The sequence below is a fragment of the Chelonia mydas genome, chromosome 2 (assembly GCF_015237465.2).
Source record: "Chelonia mydas isolate rCheMyd1 chromosome 2, rCheMyd1.pri.v2, whole genome shotgun sequence".
Taxonomy (NCBI): Eukaryota; Metazoa; Chordata; order Testudines; family Cheloniidae; genus Chelonia; species Chelonia mydas.
In genome coordinates, this window is record NC_057850.1 from 142,764,748 (window position 1) to 142,779,764 (window position 15,017).

Here is a 15,017-nt window from a genome sequence, read left to right on the forward strand (position 1 = left end):
ATTCTATGATATAATTTGGAAAGAGTCCGTTTGGAAACGTCTTTCCTCCCAAACGTTACCCCCCCTTTTCTGGGGAAGGTTTGATAAAAATCCTCACCAATTTGCATAGGTGAACACAGACCCAAACCCTTGGATCTTAAGAACAATGAAAAAGCATTCAGTTTCTTAAAAGAAGAATTTTAATACAAGAAAAAGTAAAAAGAATCACCTCTGTAAAATCAGGATGCTAAATACCTTACAGGGTAATTAGATTCAAAACATAGAGAATCCCTCTCGGCAAAACCTTAAGTTACAAAAAGACACAAAAACAGGAATATCCATTCCATTCAGCACAGCTTATTTTCTCTGCCATTTAAAGAAATCAGAATCTAACGCATATCTAGCTAGATTACTTACTAAGTTCTAAGACTCCATTCCTGTTCTGTCCCCAGCAAAAGCATCACACAGACAGAGAGAGAGGCTTTGTTTCTCCCTCCCCCCAGCTTTTGAAAGTATCTTGTCTCCTCATTGGTCATTTTGGTCAGGTGCCAGTGAGGTTATCCTAGCTTCTTAACCCTTTACAGGTGAAAGGGTTTTTCCTCTGGCCAGGAGGGATTTTAAAGGTGTTTACCCTTCCCTTTATATTTATGACATGCCCCACAAATCACAGATAGGGTGAAACGCTGGCTGGGATTTCTTCCTGGAGCTCTAGGAAAAAACAGAGTTAATAAGACACATGCACCTCTAAATATACTACCAAGTATATAAAGACTAACAATATTTTCCACATCTCAAGGACCATTTTAATCAGTTGATTCTGGGAAACTTTCACAGGAGAGTGCATCAGCCACTTTGTTAGACTCTCCTGAGATGTGTTGGATGTCGAAATAAAAATCTTGGAGAGCTAAACTCCACCGAAGAAGTTTTTTGTTATTTCCCGTGGTGGTATGAAGCCACCGTAGCGCAGCATGGTCAGTTTGCAGGTGGAAACGCCATCCCCAAACACATGGGTGTAGCTTTTCCAGAGCGTAGACAATGGCGTGACATTCTTTTTCACTGACTGACCAGTTGCTTTCCCTCTCAGACAGCTTCTTGCTGAGAAACACTACAGGGTGGAATTCTTGATCTGGTCCTTCCTGCATTAAAACTGCTCTCACACCACGCTCGGATGCATCTGTGGTTACTAGGAACGGGTCAAAGTCTGAGGCCCTTAGTACAGGGTGAGACATGAGTGTTGCTTTAAGCTGGTTAAAGGCCTTCTGACACTCTTCGGTCCACTGAACGGCATTTGGCTGCTTCTTTTTGGTTAGGTCTGTCAGTGGGGTGGTGATTAGGCTGTACTGTGGTACAAAACGTCTGTAATAACCGGCCAAGCCTAAGAAAGATTGAACCTGTTTCTTTGCCTTTGGGACAGGCCACTTTTGGATAGCATCCACCTCGGCCTGTAGGGGGTTGATAGTTCCTTGACCCACCTGGTGTCCAAGGTAAGTCACTCTGTTTAGGCCTATTTGACACTTCTTAGCCTTAACAGTTAGTCCTGCCTCCCTTATGCGCTCAAGGACTTTTTGTAGATGTTCCAGGTGTTCTGCCCAGGAATCCGAAAATATGGCCACATCGTCAAGGTAGGCGACTGCATATTCTCCTAATCCTGCTAGCAGACCATCTACAAGTCTTTGGAAGGTGGCGGGTGCATTCCGCAGTCCGAAAGGGAGTACATTAAATTCATACAGGCCGACATGTGTGGCGAAGGCTGACCTTTCCTTGGCGGATTCATCTAGCGGTACCTGCCAGTACCCCTTGGTTAAGTCCAAGGTAGAGATGAATTGGGCCCGCCCCAGTTTCTCTAATAGTTCATCTGTGCGTGGCATTGGATAGTTGTCTGGGCGAGTTACAGCATTTAGCTTACGGTAGTGCATGCAAAAACTTATCTCCCCATCTGGTTTGGGAACTAGAACCACTGGAGATGCCCGTGCACTGCCAGAGAAGCGGATTACACCCATCTGTAACATATCCAGGATCTCCCGTTCTACAGCAGTTTTAGCTTGAGGAGACACCCGGTAAGGTTGGACTTTAATTGGGTGAGCATTACCTTTGTCAATGGAGTGGTATGCCCATTCAGTCAGTCCTGGCGTGGTTGAGAACATCGGCGCGTAGCTAGTGCACAGCTCCTGGATCTGCTGTTGCTGCATACGCCCAAGGGTCATGGAGAGGTTCACCTCTTCCATGCCAACAGCACTTTTCCCTTCATAGTAGACACCTTCAGGCCACTCAGCACCACCTCCTCCCTGGGCTGTAAACTGACAAACCTTTAATTCTCTGGAATAAAATGGCTTTAGAGAATTAATATGGTATACCTTAGGCTTTCGGTTGGAGGTGGGGAATGCTATGAGATAATTAACAGCTCCCAGGCACTCCTGGACCATGAATGGCCCTTCCCATGACGCTTCCATTTTATGGGGCCTGGAGAGCCTTTAAGACCATGACCTGCTCCCCTACTTTGAAGGAACGCTCTCTGGCATGTTTATCATACCAGGCTTTTTGCTCTTTTTGAGCATCCTGTAGGTTTTCTTTCATAAGGGCTACAGAGGTTTGGAGGGTGTTTTGTAGGCTGGTTACAAAGTCCAGAATGTTAGTTCCTGGAGAAGGCGTAAATCCCTCCCATTGCTGCTTCACCAACTGTAATGGCCCCTTACCCTCATGGCCATATACAACTTCAAATGGTGAAAACCCTAAACTAGGATGTAGTACAGCTGTGTAGGCAAAGAGCAACTGCTGCAACAGTAGGTCCCAATCATTGGAGTGCTCATTTACGAATTTACGTACCATGGCCCCCAAAGTTCCACTAAACTTCTCCACCAGGCCATTTGTTTGATGGTGGTAAGGAGTGGCAACCAAGTGATTTACCCCATGAGCTTCCCAGAGGTTTTCCATAGTTCCTGCCAGGAAATTAGTTCCTGCATCTGTGAGGATGTCGGAGGGCCAACCTACCCTGGCAAAAATGTCTGCTAGTGCCTGGCACACACTTTTAGCCCTGGGGTTGCTTAGAGCTACTGCTTCCGGCCATTGGGTGGCAAACTCCATGAAAGTCAGTATGTACTGCTTTCTTCTGGGTGTCTTTTTCGGAAAAGGACCCAGAATATCCACAGCTACTTGCTGAAATGGAACTTCAATGATGGGGAGTGGCTGGAGAGGGGCTTTGACCTGGTCTTGGGGTTTTCCCACTCTTGGCATACCTCACAAGACCGGACATAGGTAGAAACATCGTTGCCCATTCCCTCCCAGTGGAATGACCTCCCCAAATGGTCTTTGGTCCTGTTCACCTCAGCATGGCCACTAGGATGATCGTGGGGGCTAAGCTCAAGAGCTTGGCCCGGTACTTCGTTGGAACTACCAAGTGTCTCTGAGGATGCCAGTCTTCCTGGTGTCCACCAGAAAGAGTTTCCTTGTACAAAAGTCCTCTTTCTACAACAAACCTGGATCGATTAGAAGAGCTGAGAGGCAGTGGGTTGCTCCGTGCCGCCATCCAAGCTCTCTGGAGGCTTTCATCTGTTTCCTGTTCAGTCTGGAACTGTTCTCTTGATGCTGGAGACATCAGTTCCTCATTGGATTGTGGACCTAGGCTTGGTCCCTCTGGAAGCGATGTAGGGGATGGGACTGTTTCCGTTGACTGTGAACCGCCACACTATGTTACTTAGGGATTTGAAGTTTTTGCCCATAGAGCTATACTAGTACAAAGCCCTCAGTGGACTCATTTATACCAGTAAAAAAGGTGCCTTGTACCAATATAGCTTAATCTCCTTTCACACACAGGAATAGCTATATAGAATCATAGAATATCAGGGTTAGAAGAATCATAGAATCATAGAATCATAGAATATCAGGGTTGGAAGGGACCCCAGAAGGTCATCTAGTCCAACCCCCTGCTCAAAGCAGGACCAAGTCCCAGTTAAATCATCCCAGCCAGGGCTTTGTCAAGCCTGACCTTAAAAACCTGTAAGGAAGGAGATTCTACCACCTCCCTAGGTAACGCATTCCAGTGTTTCACCACCCTCTTAGTGAAAAAGTTTTTCCTAATATCCAATCTAAACCTCCCCCATTGCAACTTGAGACCATTACTCCTCGTTCTGTCCTCTTCTACCATTGAGAACAGTCTAGAGCCATCCTCTTTGGAACCCCCTTTCAGGTAGTTGAAAGCAGCTATCAAATCCCCCCTCATTCTTCTCTTCTGCAGACTAAACAATCCCAGTTCCCTCAGCCTCTCCTCATAAGTCATGTGTTCCAGACCCCTAATCATTTTTGTTGCCCTTCGCTGGACTCTCTCCAATTTATCCACGTCCTTCTTGTAGTGTGGGGCCCAAAACTGGACACAGTACTCCAGATGAGGCCTCACCAATGTCGAATAGAGGGGAACGATCACGTCCCTCAATCTGCTCGCTATGCCCCTACTTATACATCACAAAATGCCATTGGCCTTCTTGGCAACAAGGGCACACTGCTGACTCATATCCAGCTTCTCGTCCACTGTAACCCCTAGGTCCTTTTCCGCAGAACTGCTGCCTAGCCATTCGGTCCCTAGTCTGTAGCTGTGCATTGGGTTCTTCCGTCCTAAGTGCAGGACCCTGCACTTATCCTTATTGAACCTCATCAGGTTTCTTTTGGCCCAATCCTCCAATTTGTCTAGGTCCCTCTGTATCCTATCCCTGCCCTCCAGCGTATCTACCACTCCTCCCAGTTTAGTAGCATCCGCAAATTTGCTGAGAGTGCAATCCACACCATCCTCCAGATCATTTATGAAGATATTGAACAAAACCGGCCCCAGGACCGACCCCTGGGGCACTCCACTAGACACCGGCTGCCAACTAGACATGGAGCCATTGATCACTACCCGTAGAGCCCGACAATCTAGCCAACTTTCTACCCACCTTATAGTGCATTCATCCAGCCCATACTTCTTTAACTTGCTGACAAGAATACTGTGGGAGACCGTGTCAAAAGCTTTGCTAAAGTCAAGAAACAATACATCCACTAAAAGAAAAGGAGGACTTGTGGCACCTTAGAGACTAACCAATTTATTTGAGCATGAGCTTTCGTGAGCTACAGCTCACTTCATCGGATGCATACTGTGGAAATTGCAGAAGACATTATATACACAGACTCCATGAAACAATACCTCCTCCCACCCCACTCTCCTGCTGGTAATAGCTTATCTAAAGTGATCATCAAGTTGGGCCATTTCCAGCACAAATCCAGGTTTTCTCACCCTCCGCCCCCCCCACAGACAAACTCACTCTCTTGTTGGTAATAGCCCATCCAAAGTGACCACTGTCTTCACAATGTGTATGATAATCAAGGTGGGCCATTTCCTGCAGAAATCCAGGTTCTCTCACCCCCTCACCCCCCTCCAAAAACCACACACACAAACTCACTCTCCTGCTGGTAATAGCCTATCCAAAGTGACCACTCTCCTTACAACCTGCATGAAAATCAAAGTGGGCCATTTCCAGCACAAATCCAGGTTTTCTCACTCCCCCACCCCCATACACACACAAACTCACTCTCCTGCTGGTAATAGCTCATCCGAAGTGACCACTCTCCCTACAATGAGCATGATAATCAAGGTGGGCCATTTCCAGCACAAATCCAGGTTTTCTCACCCCCCCCCCCACCACCACACACACACAAACTCACTCTCCTGCTGGCAATAGCTCATCCAAACTGACCACTCTCCCCACACTGTGCATGACAATCAAGGTGGGCCACTTCCAGCATAAATCCAAGTTTAACCAGAACGTCGGGGGGGGGGGGGGGGGAACAAGGGGAAATAGGCTACCTTGCATAATGACTTAGCCACTCCCAGTCTCTATTTAAGCCTAAATTAATAGTATCCAATTTGCAAATGAATTCCAATTCAGCAGTTTCTCGCTGGACTCTGGATTTGAAGTTTCTTTGTTGTAAGATAGCGACCTTCATGTCTCTGATTGCGTGACCAAAGAGATTGAAGTGTTCTCCGACTGGTTTATGAATGTTATAATTCTTGACATCTGATTTGTGTCCATTTATTCTTTTACGTAGAGACTGTCCAGTTTGACCAATGTACATGGCAGAGGGGCATTGCTGGCACATGATGGCATATATCACATTGGTGCATGTGCAGGTGAACGAGCCTCTGATAGTGTGGCTGATGTTATTAGGCCCTGTGATGGTGTCCCCTGAATAGATATGTGGGCACAGTTGGCAACGGGCTTTGATTATCATACACATACATATCATACAGCAGGAGAGTGGGGTGGGAGGAGGTATTGTTTCATGGTGTCTGTGTATATAATGTCTTCTGCAATTTCCACAGTATGCATCCGATGAAGTGAGCTGTAGCTCACGAAAGCTCATGCTCAAATAAATTGGTTAGTCTCTAAGGTGCCACAAGTCCTCCTTTTCTTTTTGCGAATACAGACTAACATGGCTGTTACTCTGAAATACATCCACTGCTTTCCCTTCATCCACAGAATCAGTAATCTCATTATAGAAGGCTATTAGATTAGTCAGGCATGACCTACCCTTGGTGAATCCATGCTGACTGTTCCTGATCACTTTTCTCTCGTGTAAGTGCTTCAGGATTGATTCCTTGAGGACCTGCTCCATGATTTTTCCGGGGACTGAGGTGAGGCTGACTGGCCTGTAGTTCCCAGGATCCTCCTTCTTCCCTTTTTTAAAGATTGGCACTACATTAGCCTTTTTCCAGTCATCTGGGACTTCCCCCGTTCGCCACGAGTTTTCAAAGATAATGGCCAATGGCTCTGCAATCGCATTCGCCAATTCCTTTAGCACTCTCGGATGCAACTTGTCCGGCCCCATGGACTTGTGCACGTCCAGCTTTTCTAAATAGTCCCTAACCACCTCTTTTTCCACAGAGGGCTGGCCATCTACTCCCCATGTTGCGATGCCCAGCGCAGCAGTCTGGGAGCTGTCCTTGTTAGTGAAGACAGAGGCAAAAAAAGCATTGAGCACATTAGCTTTTTCCACATCCTCTGTCACTAGGTTGCCTCCCTCATTCAGTAAGGGGCCCACACTTTCCTTGGCTTTCTTCTTGTTGCCAACATACCTGAAGAAACCCTTCTTGTTACTCTTGACATCTCTTGCTAGCTGCAGCTCCAGGTGCGATTTGGCCCTCCTGATTTCATTCCTACATGCCCGAGCAATATTTTTATACTCTTCCCTGGTCATATGTCCAACCTTCCATAGGAGTAAGCACATTTATACCAGTATAACTGCATCCACAACTAGGATGTGCTGCTTTAACTGTACCAGTATAGTCAAAATGACACTGCTTTTGTGTTTAGATAAGACCCAAGATATGGTCCCTGACCAGAAGAACTTACAACCTACTGCAAAGAATGGTAGTGAGTTTGATGTCAGACTCCCAAAACTCATCTCATATAGGAGCTGCCAAACATTCATTAGATGGGAACAACTTTTAATCCCTGCTGAGCTGAGCAGGATTCAAAACCAGTGACCTATAATTGAGAGGCCCATTGGCAATGCCCTAATATTAATGCTACACCTGTGAGAATGAGGCTTGCTTTCTGGAAAGGTATAATAAATGTATGTTTACACAAGCAAATTCTTCCACTCTCTGGAGTAACAGGCAACCCCCACACACTTTTCTCTCAGTATCAAACATACTCTGTTTGCCACATTCTGTTCTTAAAGAGAATTTTCTCATTAATCAAAATGCAACAGTTAAACAAACATTAACATTCAAATTAACTTCTATACAGACTGTTTTGCAACATTGTCAAGGTTCCTTCCCCACTCTGAACTTTAGGGTACAGACGTGGGGACCTGCATTAAAGACCCCCTAAGCTTATTCTTACCAGCTTAGGTTAAAAACTTCCTCAAGGTACTAACTTTATCTTGTCTTTGCTGCCACAACCAAGCGTTTTAAACAAAGAACAGGGAAAGAGCCCACTTGGAGACGTCTTCCCCCAAAATATCCCCCCCAAGCCTACACACTCTTTCCTGGGGAAGGCTTGATAAGAATCCTCACCAATTTGTACAGGTGAACACAGACGCAAACCCTTGGATTTTAAGAACAATGAAAAATCAATCAGGTTCTTAAAAGAAGAATTTTAATTAAAGAAAAGGTAAAAGAATCACCTCTGTAAAATCAGGATGGTAAATACCTTACAGGGTAATCAGATTCAAAACATAGAGAATTCCTCTAGGCAAAACCTTAAGTTACAAAAAGACACAAAAACAGGAATATACATTCCATCCAGCACAGCTTATTTTACCAGCCATTAAACAAAAGGAAATCTAACGCATTTCTAGCTAGATTACTTACTAACTTAACAGGAGTTGGAAGGCTTGCATTTCTGATCTGTTCCCGGCAAAAGCATCACACAGACAGACAGAACCCTTTGTTCCCCCCCGCTCCAGATTTGAAAGTATCTTATCCCCTCATTGGTCATTTTGGGTCAGGTGCCAGCGAGGTTATCTTAGCTTCTTAACCCTTTACAGGTGAAAGGATTTTGCCTCTGGCCAGGAGGGATTTTATAGCACTGTATACAGAAAGGTGGTTACCCTTCCCTTTATATTTATGACAAAGTCATTGCAAGAAATACTCTAGGGTCTTTACACTAACTTTATACAAATATCCTTTTTTCACCCTGTAACACTCTGCACTCCAAAGCAACACCCTGGCACCCCCATATTCACCATGGTGATATAAATATGATATGTTTTGTACAAAGTATGCCTTGTAAGGTATCATTTTAAAAGTCTCCATCTGTTGAATATTAATATCCTGTTGGATTGTATATGCTATTGTTTTATGGGACATTACGAAGTTTTGCTGTGTGTGTGTTACTGAATTATGTTGTGAAGTTGGAAACACCCACAACTAGCCTTTCAGGTACAACAATGGAGAAGCAAGACAACTTTTGCCCTCTATTAAGGGGAATCCATATGACAAAGGACTACCCCAGGAACTGTATACAATGGAAACCTCTCAGAGATAGCATGTAGACAATGGAGACTGTTTGACTCATGTCATAGCAAAGGATCTTTCCAGCAAGCTGGAAGAAACTATAAAAGGAGGAAGTGACATCACCACTTGGCCTCACTCCCCCCACAACTCAACACCTGGAAATATATTTGGAGGACAAAAACTTTGAATTGGGGAGATGGTCCCAGGCTGGAAAGGAGAATCTCAGCTTGTGTATTTAGGAACTCTCCCATCTATCAAGGTGAAACACTGCCTGATTTAAATCCTATCTAGTTTATATAACTTAGATTGCAATCTTACTTTCATTTCCTAGGTAACCAGCTTTGATCTGTACACTTATTACATATCATCAATTAAAATCTCTCTCTTTTTAGTTAATAAATCTGTTTTATAGTTGACCTAAAACAGTAGATTTTGCTTGAAGTACATGGGAAATCTGCTCAGGGACAAGAGCTGGTGCATGTCCTCTCCACATTGAGGGAAAGATGGACGGGGTAATAAACACACTGGTCAGGTTTCTGATCAGGGTAAGATGGTACAGCTCTGGGGTCCTAGGCTGGGGAGCTCTGGGGAATTGGCTGGAGCCTCTCCATTGTTGGTTTATGAGCGGCTAGGAGAAGCATTCATGTAACGCAGCTGGCTGCATCCCTGCCTGTGGATGTCTGTGTAAGTGCAGTACCCGGAGAGGTTTGAAGCTTGTCACAGCATCACAGTGTGAGAGGGAGCCCAGGTTGGTAAGACAGAAAGTTCAGAGGTACCCCAGTTCTAGGTTGTACCCTGGGGAACCCATCACACACACCCTCAACTAAGCGATCAGCAACTTTCAGAATCAGTGCAAACATCTTCCACTTCTGCAAAAGGAATGAGGGTGAAAGCATGATGTTATCCTCTGTGTTGACCAACCTACACAGGGAGACACAACACACACATTATGATTGAGTTGCCCAGCTGTCTCAAAAATACTTATGTATCAGGATTCTTTTTCTATTCCTAGCTCTTGGATCAGATTGCGCTTCAGTGATTACAAACAGGACACAAAAATGACTGTTGTACCGGTGGTAAATGGGGACTGAACCCAAGATCTCTGGATGTAAAAGCATGACATGCTGCCACCTGAGATAAAGAAACATCTGTCTTAGCACAGAAGCAGCAGCAGAGTCATAAACCTCTATATATGGTGCAGTAATTAAAGCCCCAAAGTTATGAGTTATTACTATTTGAGAACTGCCTGGGCATCAAGGCAGCTGAGAAAACACAGGACAGAGAGATGAGGGAAAAATACTCAAGATCTAACAGCAAGGTTTCTTCAGACTGTCTGAGGAAACAATGTTTCTGCTGCCTTTCACAAGAATGCACTGTTGGTACTGCTGAAGAAATTTCCTTTTTTCCCTGTCTGTGATTAAATGAATTTAAAAAATAGATATTATATGATGTGTCAGATACCATTCTGGATAATAGGGAACTTAATGGAACCTGATATTCTGATTAAATGAAGTTATATGTATAAAACAGAAGTCAACTATAAGTAATATAGCTTTGGGCAAAATACTGTAAACTTTATTGACAGTTTCCCTCAAGGGCAATCCTGTTAGGGGGGAAAAGGGGTTGCATTCAGACAGATTTATTTTCGTTCAGTGACCAAGTGAAGAAGTAAGGCTAATATTTGTAGTCAAGTATGTTTATGCTATCATCTGTGCTGAAAGAGATACCAAATAATAGGAACTGAAATCAAACTGTGTTTATAAGAACACTTGAGCCCAGAGTGAAATAATCAGAAATGTAATTATTTGATTAATAATGCCTGGGGTTAGGACAGGAGTATTGTAAAATGGGACCTTACCCCACTCTATGTTATTTCAGTGGGATGAGAAGCAGCTCATCTCTCACTGCCCTGAGCGTTACCCAGAGGGACAGGCTGGGTGTGATTCCCCACCTGTGGGAAGGGGTGGGATACTAGTACCTCCAGAGGACTTCTTTCCCCAATATACCTAGCGAGGCTACACCAGAAAGACCTTGCCTAATGGGTCCTAAGAACACTCTGGGATTGGGTTTAAGGCTGCAACCCATTTACTCTCCCTCTTGAGGGACAAAACAGCTGCTTGTGAGACCCCAAGACTGAACCTGAACACTTGAGGCTATGGTGAAGGAGATTCCAAATTGCCTTGCTCTCTCATCACAGTACCTCCTCTCCAATTGCTCCTCTGACCCACGTCAGATCCATCCGTGAGGGGGAGTGCTCCCACCCAGTTACTAGATAGATCCCCAATAATTAACATACCCCTACCTGGGGCAGTAGCTTTATCTTTAATTAGACTGTTAAAAAGGGCACACAGAAAAAACACCAAATCAAATCAAACAGGTTTCTCTTTCTCAGAAAAAGCCTAAAAATAGGAGAAAACTTGTTAGCAGGTTTCAAAATATACATAGCATAGTCCCATCATTGTTGTTAAAACAAGGACAAGAGAAATGATAAAATTATACAGTTATTCTGGCCTACTGGAGAACAGTCTTGAAGTAATTTTGCATTGTATAAAGGAGTGTTAAAACAAGTTTAAAGAGCATCAAAGAATATGGACAGACTTTGTATAAATTATACGAATTTATACAAATGTTGATAGAGGAACTGCCACTTGAGCAAGCCTAACTACAAAGTTGACCAAGGGATACATTGCTGAGGGGCCCACACAAAGTGACTTGTGGAGTTAAGTTGCTGACTGGAGCAAACCAGGAGGTAGTGTCCAAGGTATGTCAGAAGATGATTGTACCAACACCTATGCCTTAATTTGTCTTATACAAGCTGGTCTGACAAGATGTGTTGCATAAAAAGACTGGAAAATTCCAGCTCCAGTTGCAAGAACTTCAGAGGTGATGCCTTGTTCCCTGACTGGATGGTGAGAGAGGACATCTAATTTTGGTTGGACATTTTTGAATCTTCAGAAGAAATATGATCATCATCTGATTGGTCTATGCCAGCACCTCCTAGAAGAGGAACCAAGTTGGACCACCCAGCAGAAAGGGGATAAAACAGCCTAAGACAGCTGGAAGGGAGAAGATTGATGTCCTGGGCTACTCACTGAGGAGTCCTCCTGGTGACATCAAATACCTAGCTCTGTCTCTATTTTCTAGCAATTTGGGTTGCCTGCTAGTTCACCAGGAAGAGACAATAATTGTGTTTGTCCTTGGCTCCACTTGGGTTTGCAGTGTCAACTCCCGCTGTGAACAATAACTGAGCTGAAAGCTGAAGGCTGAGCAAAGAACTGATGATAACTGTGACCCTAAGAACCCGTTAAAGCCAACTGGCAAAGGGTTCACTGTTCTGTAACAGCAACTTCTATCAGGCCTGACAAACTCGCTACATCCAACACATTGTTTTCATAGTATTTATCTGTAAATAATGTTGTGTAGGGTATCAAATGAAAGCTGGTGACACACGGGTCATTAATATCATTGTGAAATATATGTATTAATACTATGTGATGAATTATGTATACCTATTGATATTATGCTTTAAACTCTGTAGCCAAAGGGAGAAACAGGTTTCTTCCAGACTGGATGGAAGGTCTCTCTGTCATATGTAAATTAAGCACTGTGAGTCAAAAACAACAGGAGCTACATTTGCATGTAAAGTTAATAGGCAAAACAGCTTGACAGGGATGTGAACTCAATATGGCACCAGCACCTATGTCACTCAGGAACACCCTTGGCAGTGGGGGTGATTCATGATCATTGTGCATCCTGGTTTGACTGCAAACCTGCAAGCTTTGCAGAAAATGTTTAGGTGAGAGATTGTTTTAAACAAAGGAAGGTAGCCTGTTGAGTTTTAGTCTCTAGAAAGCCTGTTATACTTTTGTTTCATTTGTAACCATTTCTGTTTCCATTATTCTTACTCAACAAACTGGAATCTATGAATCTCTGTTCTTTGTTAATAAACTTTATATTTGTTTTCACCATACAGTGCTGTGTTGTTATAAAGGACCTGATCCTAGCTGTAACCTTCCAGTGGTGTGTACGCTGCTTCTTTGAGGGCAGCTGACCTGATAATTAGTGAGTGTCCAGTGACAGGGGCTGCACACTACAAGAGGACACTTCTGGAGAGTTTGGGGACTGAGAAACATCCAGTGTTAATCTGCAAGGCAAAGTAAGGGCTGGCAAAGTTCTGGGGAGTTTGTTTGGAAGCTAACTGACTCTGGGTGTCAGAGAACCGACACACAGTTAAGCACCAGCAAGTCTCTCTCTAGCTGAGGCAGGGGGTTAAGATAATGACATATGTTTCTGCACACCCCACAAAAGTGTCACAGTAATACACAGACTCTCTCTTGTGTGACGAACCAAATCAATCAGTTGACCATTTCCTGAAACTGGGTACCCAATAAGTAAGAAAGTGTACATACTTGTGTATATACTTTAAAGATTGTCACAGAGTTGCAGTGTGTGTCCTTGTTTTGTAATAGGCTCCAATCAAGATTGTTGTAAAGTAGCTTTGAAACTGAACAAGTTACTGTTGTTGTCATAACCATACAGCTAAGGGTAGTCTAAAATTCCTCCTTACCTGTAAGGAGTTAAGAAGCTCAAATAACCTGGTTGGCACCTGACCGAAAGCAGCAATGAGGAAAGAAGATATTTTCAAATCTTGAGAGGGGGAGGCTTTGTTGTGTGTGTTCTCTTGGGAAGCAGAGAAGCATCAGGTCAGAAAACTCCTTCTCCTATAAACCATCCTAAAAGTCTTTCATATTACAAAAATTGTAAGTAAAAGCCAGGCAAGGTGCGTTAGATTATCTTTTGTTTTGCTTGTGAACTTTTCCTTTGCTGGAGGGAGGTTTATTCCTGTTTTTTGTAACTTTGAAACTAAGCCTAGAAGAAGTTCTGTTGTGTTTTTGAATCTTTTCTTACCCTGTAAAGTTATTTTCCATCCTGATTTTACAGGAGGTGATTTTTACCTTTTTTTTTTAAATAAAATCCTTCTTTTAAGAACCTGACTGATTTCTCTATTGTCATAAGACCCAGGGGTTTGGGTTTGTGATCACTTTGTAACCATTTGGTTAGGGTATTATTCTCACGCCTCCCCAGGTAAGGGGGTGTAAGGGTTTGGGGGGATATTTTTGGGGAATAGGAACTCCAAGAGGTCCTTTCCCTGATTCTTTATTAAATCACGTGGTAGCGTACTGTCCAAGGGCAAGAATTTGTGCCTTGGGGAAGTTTTAACCTAAGCTGGTAGAAATAAGCTTAGGAGATCTTTCATGCGGGTCCCCACATCTGTACCCTAGAGTTCAGAGTGGGGAGGGAACCCTGACAGTTGTTAACTAAGAAAGCATGACACTGTACTTGTATCTACCATAGTTAACGGTTTCATGCAGCCTATCAAGTTCTAGGTCCATACAGACATAAAACAGACCAAGTGTACAAACCTCTTGAACTGTACTTAGTCTATACAGTCTGTCATAAACGTAGTGGGCTTTGTTTGATAGGAGTACTAGACAGACCTTGGGGCTGCTGTAATTTGTGGGGAAGTACGTCAAAAAGGTAGACTATTATAGATCGATTAAGAAGGAGACATTGGTGAATTGGCCTGTAAGTAATTTACCATTTCTTATGCTTCAGTTTTGGATTGTTTTTCCCCCTCTGTTGTGTTAGCAACCTCATAATAGACAACCAACTGGCACAAGTGAAGATCTATTCTGAAAGACTCAATCAAAAATCTAAACAATGACACCCTCTCAAGATAGTGATTGAATATAAGTGTTATTTTCTATTCCAGTTGTGTTATTTGATTCTAAAAACCTGAATGGTTATATCAACTAATTTTCTAGTTTATATAAAATCACATTCCAATGCTATTTTTGTCTTCTTATATCTGTGGCAAATGGCCGGTGCTATTATGGTGGGTCCCCCACTATCCCTTGGAATGCTCTGACTTGCTTTTTGCGGACCAGTCGGGGCCAATCCTGTATTGCCTCTACTTTGTTCCATTGAGGTTTCACCAAGCCCCTTTCTACTACATACCCAAGATATCTGGCCTGAGCTAACCCTACCGTGC

The 15,017-nt window shown here is 43.6% G+C and overlaps 1 protein-coding gene across 6 annotated transcripts in view; it reads right to left on the reverse strand.

Annotated features, from left to right (window-relative positions):
* TERT (telomerase reverse transcriptase) overlaps nucleotides 1–15,017 on the reverse strand; it is a 133,471-nt gene that overhangs the window by 16,448 nt on the left and 102,006 nt on the right. The window contains exon 17 of one of the 6 annotated variants that reach the window (XM_037893375.2): nucleotides 8,463–9,886. The exons of the other annotated variants lie outside the window; for them this stretch is intronic. Coding sequence (XP_037749303.1) covers nucleotides 9,813–9,886 — 74 coding nt within the window. The 3' untranslated portion in view covers nucleotides 8,463–9,812. Of the gene's footprint in view, nucleotides 1–8,462; nucleotides 9,887–15,017 lie in introns of those variants that run through there. 6 annotated transcript variants of the gene reach the window in all.